Source organism: Symphodus melops (assembly GCF_947650265.1).
Source record: "Symphodus melops genome assembly, chromosome: 1".
NCBI classification, from domain to species: domain Eukaryota; kingdom Metazoa; phylum Chordata; class Actinopteri; order Labriformes; family Labridae; genus Symphodus; species Symphodus melops.
This window is the reverse complement of record NC_136691.1, coordinates 23,892,351-23,905,090: the sequence shown is the minus strand read 5'-3', so window position 1 is coordinate 23,905,090 and position 12,740 is coordinate 23,892,351. Positions and strand designations below refer to the sequence as shown.

The following is a 12,740-nucleotide window of genomic DNA, read 5'->3' as shown; positions in this document are numbered from 1 at the left end:
TTTGGCCACAGGCAGCAGCCACAGACAGAAAATGTAGAAAAGGCTGGCTGAGCCCTGACTTCACTCTTCAAGTCTCTCCTTCAGCTCCACTTTTTGACTGAGCTGATCCTGCTGAACAACTTCACCTGCTTCTCTTTCACAATTTGAAAAAACCCCTCTTTCTCCTCTCTCTGTTTTTTTACTTCGTCAAATATTCTCTTCTCTCCTCGAGTCTTAGTCCCTCTGGTACAATCGGACAGGCTACGTCTCTCTCTCCACTTCTATCCAGCTGTGGTGCAGTTTCTAACCCGGGGTGGGGGGTTTGATGCCAGAGACTCATGAAAACAGAGAGAAGTGGGGCAGACAGACAGAAGGAGGGTGAGTTTGGTCACACGCTGTCACGCTCTGACGAGTATAAACACATGCCAGACTGATGTCGTGCACTATCGGCAGGAGGCCTGTACCCCTCGATGTTTACAACAGGCGTTTACCTCCCTGACCTGCAGAAGCTAATGGGGAGCAGGGAGCAGGGACTGTTTCTACGGGACCTGTGTGTGTCTCTAACTCTGGCTTCAGCCCCGCCTCTCCCGAACAGGTTTCTTAAGACTGAGAGACACATGGGGTCTTGTTGGCAGGGACCGTTTTGGGCCGAAAACAAATGATCTCCCGTTAGCAACTTTTCATGTGACTCCGGAGACAAGCCAATGCCAAGTCGGAGTCTGGCTGTCCAGACAAATAGTCTGTGCTCATCATCTGGCAGAGGCTCTCAGCACTCATTAGAAGAGCTTTGTAATGTCAGTTTGTGGAGTTTAATGACAAATCCTGCACAAAGTATTCTTTTGGGCTTTTCCCAACACTGAATCCATGCTAAGTGTTTCTCACAGTCACCTAAACACCCTTACCTAAGCTGTTTCTGGTTTAAAGCGCTCTCAGTGAAGAATAATTCCACTTTTGAAAGAGTGCCCAGCTCATCAATGTCAATACTCCCCGACTGCCCAATCAAAATCAAGAAAGGGCAGGACAACAATAATGGTGCAGTTCAAACTCTTCTTACTTCACAGGTATGGAGCTGCTGCTAAGCCCAGGACAGAATCCTTTGACATGGTTTCCAGAGTTATGATCACAATCGAGTGAAGCAGAAGTGATGAGAGCTAACGTTTGTAACCCAGCGTAGGAGCTGCCAACCCATAAAAAAAACAATAATTGAGACAGACCCTAATCCTCCTCTAGGACAGTGTCAGATAAAGTATCATCGTTAACTTAAATATAGATATTTTAAGATTCTTTAGATTCTGAATGTGAGTTCAAACATGAGACCTGTTTGTAAAATATGACCCATTAATGACAAACGACCCAGCAAACATTAATGTATTTTATATTAGCAACATTAAAATGCTGCTAACAAATTATTAAAGGAGCGATCTGTAAAATATTTACTGAGTGAAATGACAAAGTGTTATTCCTCTGTGATCAGACATGAAGAAAACATGCTGTGTTGAAGTTCCTCTCTTCAACAATACAACAGTCAGTATGTCCTCCTTCTAACTTTAGATTCTGCTCCTAAATGGTCTGGATTTGTTTGGACCAGAGAAGGTAGACGGTTTTAAGGCCCCCCACACAGCCGTTTTGGACGCCCCTCAGTTTGTCAGATATGAGAGCAGTTATCAGGTGAACAGGTGTTGCAGCGATGGAAGCGGGCAGTGGAACTGCTTCAGATAGAAGTGATTGTACCCGAGCTAAAAAGCCTCTGCATGTTTCTAATAAGCTCCAGCAGCAGAAAGCTGCTCAAACTAGGATCAATGTTGGAGATGATTTAAAAAAAATGGAGAGAGGTTAGAGCGCAGAAAGGTCTACAGACCGATTCAGAGCTGGCTAAACACTGAAGCTTCAGTGTCCACCACATGGTGAACCTCGTAAGCATCCACTCTCGAGAGGAGGGGACAGGGGGAATCTCTCTAATGTTTTGAATTTGGACTGCTGTACTTATTTTAACCACTATGTGTCAGAGTTACATACTGCTCCTTTTATCATTGATTATTATTGAACAAGATATTTCACACAGGTTAGCCAACCTGTGAGGTGGTGATGAAAGGTGTTCCCAACATATATAGTATGCTTAATGGACTGCAAAGGTGGTCATAAGTTATAGCTCATTGAGGTAGACAAAGAGCCTGAGAACTCATCAGTCACTGACTCTTGTTTTTGCAGCTGACAGTCTCAGGTTGTTATTTCAAGACTCGTTGACACAAAGAATCCCAACAGAGAGCGACCTTATTCATTTTACAGTGGTGGTCATCTTCTACCAGATCAAGCTGTAACCTCTCTTCAAAAATGACTGGACTGATAAAACAGCACGCTTACCTTCCTGAAAGAGGAGATGGTGCTCTAATCCTACCTCACTGTTTGTTTGTTGTTGTTGTATGACTTAAAAATGCAGTTTTCTTTTTTTTATAATTTAGAAATTCCAGACCTTTTCTATTTCTAATCCAATCTGATCCTGTATTTGATCATGTCTATAAACCCCTCTATTTCAGCCCTGCAGAACAGGCTGTTTCTGTGTCTGTATCTTTAAATATGTAAATGAGCTGTGTCTGACCACGCCCCCTCTCTGGAAGGACTCGGGTGTCTCGGGCTTTCTCGCTCCATATTGCTTACGGTGAGAAGGCAGACTCAGAGGGCAGAACAAACACCTAGCTGTGGGAGTGTCACCCACCTGGGGGAGGGGCTACTGCCCTTTGTGATGTCATGAAGGGAAAATCTCCAAACGGCCCATTTGAGAACAAATTTTCAGGTAGAAGACGGAGAGGATCTCATCATTGGGGAGTTTGTAGATAAGCTAGAGACACAGTGTTACAGAAACTTGAAGGGGATTCTAAATATCGTATACCTTTAAAGCTCCTGTGAGGTCTTTTTAGCTTGTTATGAAACACAGAAATTAAATTTGATGTCTATTTATAACTCCATAAAGCAAATGAGGCCATTAGGATAAAGATTGTGTGTTTCTGTTTTTAATGTCAGAAACAGTTGCAAGATGAAGTGATAAATGGTACACTGTAACTTGAAGATACAGGTTTGTCCACAGGGGGGTGCCAAAATCAACACAAAGCATGAGTTCCTCACAGGAGCTTCAATTATTTTAACTCAGAGTCATTGATGGTGACATTCAAACGTGTGTGTGTGTGTGTGTGTGTGTGTGTGTGTTGGGGGGTGGGGTGGGGCTAGTATTGTCTTCATTCCTAATGATAGATGCTGTAATGATGCCACCACGTTTTTCAAAACAAGTACTTTTATAGCTGCTGTCACTCAACATCTCACACGACGACAGAGGTCAGGGCAGGACAGCGTTGTTTGTGTGACCCTTAATTCAACCCGGCTGAGCTTCGAAGCAATAACTCTGCGCGGCAGTGGGAGGATAAGCAGCGTGATCGTCCTGGAAAATTAAACTTTGCTAAATCTTTCCAGACAATCCGGGAGAAATCTGTCCCATATATCCAGCCTTCAAATCCACGTCTCAGCTTTATATCTGTATCTGATATTCACCTCTCCCCTCCTTTCTCTCCACTAGGTCGAGGATTACCATCCAGACCACAACACAGACAGACGCCCAGCGGTCCTTTGACCCATCCCTCCCTCTCCAGATCCCTGCCTCCCGTCCAGTTCGACTGTAGCCTTTTTTGGAGAAAAGAGAAACACGGACAAACACGGCGTGTACCACTGGATCTGCACTGGCTAGACAGTAGGCTCAGGATTTTTTGTTTTTTTCAAATGCATCCCTTTACGGAGACTCAGAGAAGAAGACTCTGCTCTCCTTCTGACTCGACACAGTCATAAAGTAAGGATGATGCAACAGACAGCGTAAACTTAGAATCCTGAGAGTCATTATAGCTACGACACACTCTCCACAGGTCCACACGTTGCTTCAGTAAGATGGAAACTATGCAGTGCTCTGTTCAAAAGCTTACTCACACATTCCTTCATGCTTCAGATGAGCACACACACACACACATTTAGAAACACACATCTTCTCCATATTATCAGGGGACTGGTGATGCTCAGCAGGTTCAAAGTGTCGGCCAAACATGAGCATAGACACTTCCTGGCGTTAGCACTGTGCTCCTTTTAATCCTGGAATAATCAGGCTCTCCCTCGACCGGCAGGGTGACACTTCACTTCAAAGAACAATATCACAGAAGCTGCTACTTAAGATTAGAAGAGGGAGAGCAATTGATGACAGCGTGAGATCCTTTTAATCAGCAGAATGACCTTGCATGATGTTTGTGTAGAAGAATATTTCACTCAGTTGAACATTGTAACGTCACTTTGAGAGCCGAAAACAAAGCCAAAAAGCCGAAAAGGTTTTTTTGTTTTCTTACTGTTTTGTAATTAAACGTTAATTTTAGAGCACATTAAAGCTGCTCAGTGAATATTATTAAAAAGTCAGGTGAGAGTGTCTGAACAAGGCTGGAAATGGATAAAGGACAGAGGGAGAGACTGCCAGTTTGTGAGTTATTAAAATGGAAAACTGGAAATAACTGGGCGGCTGGGGATCAAGACCGATTCTACACTTTGAGCAACACACCGAGTGGAATCTGGTAATGTTGCGTGTGCTTCTCTGGTCATATCATTCACAAAAAAACACACTAGTTCAAGTCATGACAGTGTCGATTTAAACGTCAACATTTAACCAGAGAAGAGTTAAAGGGCGACAGGAAATGATTTCATTCAGTGTTAAAGAATGACAAATAAAAGACCTTGACCCTGAGAAGGCCCCCCCCCCAACTATCAATCAGGCTCACACACTTTAGACAGTGTCGTTATTCAAGCGGCTGCATGATTGATTGAAGATCAATGAAGAGCGAGTGTGTCATGAACGACATTGAGCACTTTGTCCCGTTCTCCTCCTGCTGAGGCTCACTGCGGTTTGGAGCTTTCTAACTTATGTCTCCATTGATTATTGAGAGTGAGAGTAGTGAGTCATGTATATCTTCAGCGGTCATGTGGAGCACGTTGGATAAAAGCCTTGCTGTTTATAGCCCTCGCTGCATCCAAACACTTTCTATTGTAGAAGAACCATACAAGAAGTCCAACTGAAGAACACGTTTTAAAAATGGCTGCTCAGTGGAGTATTAAGGCAGAGTGTTTCAAAGTGTGGGGGTCGTCAGGAGCTTCTCGGGGGAGGTGACAGAAACTTGGATGGAAGACGGAGGAGACTGGACCAAAAAGAGGAATCGAGCTGTGCTATTAGTATTAAACGGAACATTTTGATATCTGTCGGTTTAGATAATACAGATCAAGATACAAGACCACAATAGAACTACAAGACCACATGAGAACTACAAGATCACAGGAGAACTACAAGAGCACAGGAGAACTACAAGATCACAGGAGAACTACAAGACCACATGAGAACTACAAGACCACAGGAGAACTACAAGATCACAGGGGAACTACAAGACCACAGGAGAACTACAAGATCACAGGAGAACTACAAGATCACAGGGTTAATAGAAAGAAGAACATTTTGTGTTTCTGAGGATGATTAGTTGTTCGTCTGGTTCCTGTTTGAACTTAATGTTGATAAAGAGATGAAAAACCCCCTCCCCCCTGAACTGCTACCTTATTGTGGTGGGGGAATTTGAGCACCCGAATGACCCTAGGAGCTATGTTGTTGGGGGCTTTGAGCCCCCAGCAGGGTCACCCAAGGCAAACAGGTCCTAGGTGACGGGTCAGACCAAAAGCAGTTCACAAAACCCCTATGATGGAAATAAGAGCAAGGACCGTGACGTCGCCCGGCATGACGGAGCCGGGGCCCCACCCTGGAGCCAGGCCTGTAGTTGGGGCCCGCAGGAGAGCGCCTGGTGGCCGGGCTTTTGCCCATGGGGCCCGGCCGGGCTCAGCCCGAAAGGATGACGCGGGCCCGTCCTCCTGTGGACTCACCACCCGCAGAGGAAGCCGTAGGGGTCGGGTGCAATGTGGATCGGGCCGCAGTCGACGTCGGGGGCCTCGGCGACCCAATCCCCAGACACAGCTTCTGGCGTTTGGGACGTGGAACGTCACCTCACTGGGGGGGAAGGAGCCTGAGCTTGTGCAGGAGGTTGAGAGGTACCGGCTAGATATAGTCGAGCTCACCTCAACGCACTGCTTGGGCTCTGGAACCCAGCTCCTCGAGAGGGGCTGGACTTTCTACTTCTCTGGAGTTGCCCACGGTGAAAGGCAGCGGGCTGGTGTGGGCTTGCTCATAGCCCCACAGCTCAGCCGCCAGGTGTTGGAGTTCACTCCGGTGAACGAGAGGGTCGTGTCAGTGCGCCGTCGGGTAGCAGATAGGTCTCTCACTGTCGTCTCGGCCTACGGCCCGAACGGCAGTGTGGAGTACCCGGCCTTCTTGGGTTCCCTGGGAGGGGTGCTGGACAGTGCTCCGACTGGGGACTCCATTGTTCTACTGGGGGACTTCAATGCTCACGTGGGCAACAGTGAGATCTGGAGTGGGGTGATTGGGATGAACGGCCTCCCTGATCTGAACCAGAGTGGTGTTCTGTTATTGGACTTTTGTTCCAGTCACAGTTTGTCCATAACAAACATCATGTTCGAGCACAGGGATGTCCATAAGTGCACGTGGCACCAGGACTCCCTAGGCCGGAGGTCGATGATAGACTTTGTGGTCGTGTCATCTGACCTTCGGCCGTGTGTCTCGGACACTCGGGTGAAGAGAGGGGCGGAGCTGTCAACTGATCACCACCTGGTGGTGAGTTGGATGCCCTGGCAGGGGAGGAAGCCAGTCAGACTCGACAGGCCCAAACGTGTAGTGAGGGTCTGCTGGGAACGTCTGGCTGAAACCCTCTGTTGCGAGGTCTTCAACTCAGCTTTTCACAGATCCCGGGGGAGGCTGGGGACATTGAGTCCGAGTGGACCATGTTCTCCACCTCCATTGTCAAAGCAGCTGCTCTCAGCTGTGGTCGCAGGGTCTCTGGTGCCTCTCGTGGCGGCAATCCACGAACCCGGTGGTGGACACCGGAAGTAAGGGAGGCCGTCAAGCTGAAGAAGGAGTCCTCTCGGGCGTTGCTAGCGCATAGGACTCCTGAGGCAGCTGACGGGTACCGGCAGGCCAGGCGTTCCGCAGCCCGGGCGGTCGTGGAGGCAAAAACTTGGGCCTGGGAGGAGTTCGGGGAGGCCATGGAGGAGGACTTTCGGTTGGCCTCGAGGAAATTCTGGCAAATCGTTCGTTGCCTCAGGAGGGGGAAGCAGTGCTTCACCAAAACTGTTTACAGTGGAGGTGGGGAGCTGCTGACCTCGACTGGGGATGTAGTCGGACGGTGGAAGGAATACTTCGAGGATCTCCTCAATCCCACTGAGGAAGCAGAGGCTGAGTTCGTCCATCACCCAAGCCGAAGTCACCGAGGTAGTTGGCAAGCTCCTTGGTGGCAAGGCTCCGGGGGTGGATGAGATTCGCCCTGAGTATCTTAAGCCTCTGGATGTGCAGGGGCTGTCATGGTTGACACGTCTCTGTAACATCGCGTGGATGTCGGGGACAGTGCCTCTGGACTGGCAGACCGGGGTGGTGGTCCCTCTTTTCAAGAAGGGGGATCGGAGAGTGTGTTCCAACTACCGGGGAATCACACTCCTCAGCCTCCCTGGGAAAGTCTATTCCAGGGTACTGGAGAGGAGGATCCGGCTGTTAGTCGAACCTCGGATTCAAGAGGAACAATGCGGTTTTCGTCCTGGACGTGGAACACTGGACCAGCTCTACACTCTCCAGCGGGTGCTCGAGGGTTCATGGGAGTTTGCCCAACCAGTCCACATGTGCTTTGTGGATCTGGAGAAGGCATTCGACCGTGTCCCTCGCGGCGCCCTGTGGGGGGTGCTCCGTGAGTATGGGGTTCAGGGCCCTTTGCTACGGTCCTTGTACTTCCGGAGCAGGAGTATGGTTCACATTGCCGGCAGTAAGTCGGACCTGTTCCCTGAGGTGTCTGGGGTGAGGGAAGTCTGGGTGTCTCTGCTTAGACTGCTGCCCCCGCGACCCGGCCCCGGATAAGCGGCAGGAAAATGGATGGATGGATGGATATTGTGTCTGTATATTGTGTTTTATTTTAAAATCTCTAACAGACTGCAAAGGTCTTCTCTAACTTCCTGTCTGGACCATTTTATTCTGTTTAGCTCGCAGCGAGCTCCATGGAAAATACACTCACAGCTTGCTAAGACGTTCACTGTGGAATCACGAGAAATGACTGAGTGGTGGCCAACAGTGGTTGATGTTGTATGGAGCTCGTTGGCATGGCAACGTTTTGGAACCCCTGTATTGGGTGTAACAAAGAGTTGCTATGGTTCACTCTGGTTGTATGTGATGATTTATCGATGGATTCTCTACTCCCTCGTGATCCCCGTATTGAACATGACCATTTATAACCATGAACGTGGCGAGAAGCTTGGGGGGGCTGCGCACTGCGACCACATTACAGATGATCACAGAAGCTGGCGCTTCATCGTTCACACAAAGCAAATCAGCTCGTCCAACAAACGGAGGTCTGAAATGAGTGATCTGATGTCATGTGGCAGGAGTGAAACCCCCACTGGGTGAGTGATGGAGGGTGAAGCCCGGCTGTTGGGAGGATTGTCAGGTCCACTAGATGACTGCGACTGGGATAGGCGCCACCGAGAGCAGCTGTCAGGACAGAAATACAGAAGCAAAACAGCAGGGTGAAAGGGGAAACCCATGCAGCTTCTGTATGCAGCTCACTGTGCCGCTGACATGAAGGGGGGGATGAAGGGAGGTCCCCGAGACATGGGAGAGAGGACGGGGAATAGAAAGAAAGGTGCCAGGGGCTGCGACTGTTCTCTGTGCTTCACTTCAAATCAGATGCTTCACGCTAGCGGAGCGGCTCGCCGGTGACTCAGCGTGTCCCTCTCAGTTGAGCTGAGAGTCACAGGATGTCACTTCCTCCTTTAAAAATATTCAAATGCCAAAGAAAGCATCCTAAATCACAACCTGTTTAAAACAGGGATTCTGTGCAGCTGTGTTGATGTGCAGAGCGTTCACAGCTTCGCTCTGAAATATAAACAACAGGCTGAATGAGCTGCTGCATGGACTACAGCAGGCCGCACTCATTAGAACTATCTACATCAAAGCATAATGCTTTAAACCCCAGCTCCTGCAGTCCTCATGTTTGTGCGCCCTTGGGCAAGAAGACGCTGAACCCTTATTGGCTCCCAAAGTCAAAGCCAATGGTGTGTGAAAGTGTCACAGCAGGGAGAGCGGGACTTTGACACACCAGTGGTTCCCGCCTTTTTTGTCTCGTGGTCCCACTTCGACTTGACAAAACTTATTCGACCCCACACATTCAAAACAAACGTAAACGTTCATCTTGGAGCACTTTATGTCACGAGCGTTTCGTCCGTTTGGACACAGACTGTCCCGAGCAGACGCCATTTGATGTTTTAAAGTCAAATGTTTCATGAGAAGACGCTGCAGCTCTTCTGCACAGACTCCAAATGCTCGATCCCACCACAAGCACATATAGAACAGGAGGAGGTCTTCAAAGTCAAGGATGTAGCATACACAACATATACATCATACATATCTACATATATGTACATATACATCATACATATCTACATATATGTACATATACAGCATACATATCTACATATATGTACATATACATGATACATATCTACATATATGTACATATACAGCATACATATCTACATATATGTACATATACAGCATACATATCTACATATATGTACATATACATCATACATATCTACATATATGTACATATACAGCATACATATCTACATATATGTACATATACATCATACATATCTACATATATGTACATATACAGCATACATATCTACATATATGTACATATACAGCATACATATCTACATATATGTACATATACAGCATACATATCTACATGAGGTTAGAGCTGGCTCTGCACTGCAGGGATCTGTGCTGTATTCCTAACGTCCTTCACGTGGGACGTCTGGAGACAAATCTAGAAATCCGATCAAGTCTTACTTCGAAGGCGGTCTGAAGTCTGATGACTCAACAACCCAGTTATTACTCTAAAGGGGACTGTGGTTCACGTCTGAGTTCTTTTGAGTTATGATTTGTGTTCCCTGAAACAGACGATAAGAAGAAAGGTCAAAGAGGAAACGAAGACTCTTTAAAACTGAAGCTAAGCTACAAACTTCTGATAACACCGGATATTAAAACCAAAAAATAAAGCATGACTCCAAAGACAGAAACCATTGTCCATGGTGTGAGCGCTGGTCTCCCTCCTCTTCTCACACACAAACCTTGTAGCAACATTAGCATAATGAGGCGCATCACTATCAGGTTAATTAGTGGATGGGATTAGGCTGATGAGAGGCATGGCTTAGGGAGAGAGGGAGGCAGGGGGGAGGAGAGAGAGGAGGGGGAAGGGAGGAGAGGACAGGGATAGGAGAGAGAGGAGAAGAGGAAGAAGGAGGAGGAGAGAGGAGAGGAAGTCATACTAGTGCTTAGTCCATCTAAAGTGAACATGGAGGCATCAGTTGAAATCTCTGCACCATCTTTACTGAATTAAAAAAGGAGAGAGATTCAGAGAAATCAGCATCAAATGAACATTGTCCTTAAATTTGGAGTCTCTCTCTCTCTCTCTCTCTCTCTCTCTCTCAGAGGTTGCAGCTCCATAATGAGAGCATGTTTCAAAAACCAAGGTCGTGGTAAACCACTGGAGTCACGGCGTGCAAATATTTGAGGCCCACAGATGTTTGCTGTTTGAATGTGTGTGATGTGAATACTGTCCGTCTTCTTCTAGAGCAGCAGCCCCCTGTGACCAGCCTTTTCATAAGAGGTCGATCACCATGAATGATGCGAGGACATGAGCGGGAGTGGTCCGTCGTCTCTCTGTGCTGAGCTGCCTGGGATGAATTAAACATGACATTTCACTCCCATCGTTGTTCCTGGTAAAGCCATTAGTAACTGTGGTTCACTTGAAAACACTTTGATTGTTGACACATGTTTTTAGTTCGGCTGAATGTTCCTCCTCCCCCGTGGGAGAACTTCCTGTCTCTGCGTGTTTCATGCCTGCTGCACACAGCGCTGCTACGAGACCAACCACACACACTCTCACACACACACACACACACACCTCTGACTTTGTGTTTGTCGGGAGGAGCAGTCATTCAGTCTGTAGGGACTTGGGTTAGGGTTGCCGGTTCAAGTCCTAATGCGAACCTTAATATGTCTCTCACTGACACAGAGTAAAACCAGAAGCTCCGTTATAGTCACTGCTCATCTCAGAGGTTCCCAAAGTGAGGGTCAGTACCCTCAGAGGGGTCGCCAGGCCAGGAAGAGGGCCGTCTTCAAAAAAGACTAATGAAATTGTCAAATCATTTCAAATTCATCATTTCATTTCAGGAAATGTTCTGGAGCAGCTTCTGGACTCTTCAGCTGAAGGTCTTGGTCTCAGTTGTGGTGGTCTTGACTACAACACCACAGTAGTACGGTTACACTGCAGCCATATGATTGGAGCTGTTTGAATAGAAATCCTCCAAACAAGCAGCAGCCCTCACAGTACAGCCAGTAAGTGTAAACTAGGTGGACAGCTAGCAGCATCCTAGTGATGCTTTAGGAGAGGGGGCAGAATTTGAGCTACCGTCTATATCACAGGCGTCAAACTCCAGTCCTGGAGGGCCGGCTTCCTCAGACTTTTAGATGTCTCCCTGCTCTCACACACCTGCTTTAAACCAATGTGTTGTCATCAAGCTCTGCAGAAGCCTGATAACGAGTCACTCATTGGATTCAGCTGCGTCCGAGCAGGGAGACGTCTAACAGTGTGAGGAAGCCGGCCCTCCAGGACTGGAGTTTGACACCCCTGCTCTATATCGTCTAAAAGCTCGGGAGAGTTGAAGCTCATCCATCCTAAATCTTAAACCGTTCAGGGTCGCGCAGGGCTGGAGGTGATCCGAGCTGTCATAGGGCAAGAGGCGGGGTTACACCCTGGACTGGTCCCCAGCCAATCACAGGGCAGACATAGACGAACCACTGACCCAGAGAGAACAAAGAGGTGCACACCGAGAGGACGGGGATTCGAACCTCCTCTCTGTGAGGCGACGGCGTGCAGCCCGACAATAACAGCGTCATACTGAAAATAAGATCTCAACTTTCATCAATCGAAAACAGACAAAGAGGTAGAGCAGAGGCGGGACTTAAGCCTACTGGCAATCACATCCACCTGTCAATCAACTCAGCCACGCTCCTCATCATGCACATCCATGTCCAACAAAAAGTGAACACACACACACATACACACACACACACACACAGCAGATGTACCTGCATCCTGCGAGTTCAGCACCTCCAGAGCGTGCATCATGGCACTGGCGAAAACGTTGGCGTCCTCCTTGCTGCCGAAGTTTAGTCCGTAGACCTGTCGGGCGTCACGCCACTGATGGAAGGTCTGCGTGGCCTGGTTGTACTTCAGCCCCTTGGGAATGGCACAGTTTATCACCACCTGAAGACCAAACAGGAAGAGACGGCCGTCAGACAACTTCAGATGACAGAAGACACTCTGAAAGCTTCTGCAGCTGTTTGTACTTTTATTTATCTCACAGGACGTTTGAAGGAGACTTCCTGTTTACAGTCTGGTGTTTACAGACTATAAGCACAAACAGGAGGATTAAAAAGGTGTTCCAGCACAGATTTAAAGCTCATGCAGCAGATCCCGATCCGGTCCCAACAAACGCCCCCAATCTCATTAAACGGACACTGT

The 12,740-nt window shown here is 47.8% G+C and overlaps 1 protein-coding gene across 4 annotated transcripts in view; it reads right to left on the bottom strand.

Annotated features, from left to right (window-relative positions):
* Positions 1–12,740, bottom strand: part of enah (ENAH actin regulator) — a 124,954-nt gene that overhangs the window by 58,137 nt on the left and 54,077 nt on the right. For all 4 annotated transcript variants that reach the window (XM_079339332.1, XM_079339331.1, XM_079339333.1 and 1 more), the window contains one exon: positions 12,305–12,482. In XM_079339332.1, the coding sequence (XP_079195458.1) occupies positions 12,305–12,482 (178 nt within the window). The remainder of the gene's footprint in view (positions 1–12,304; positions 12,483–12,740) is intronic.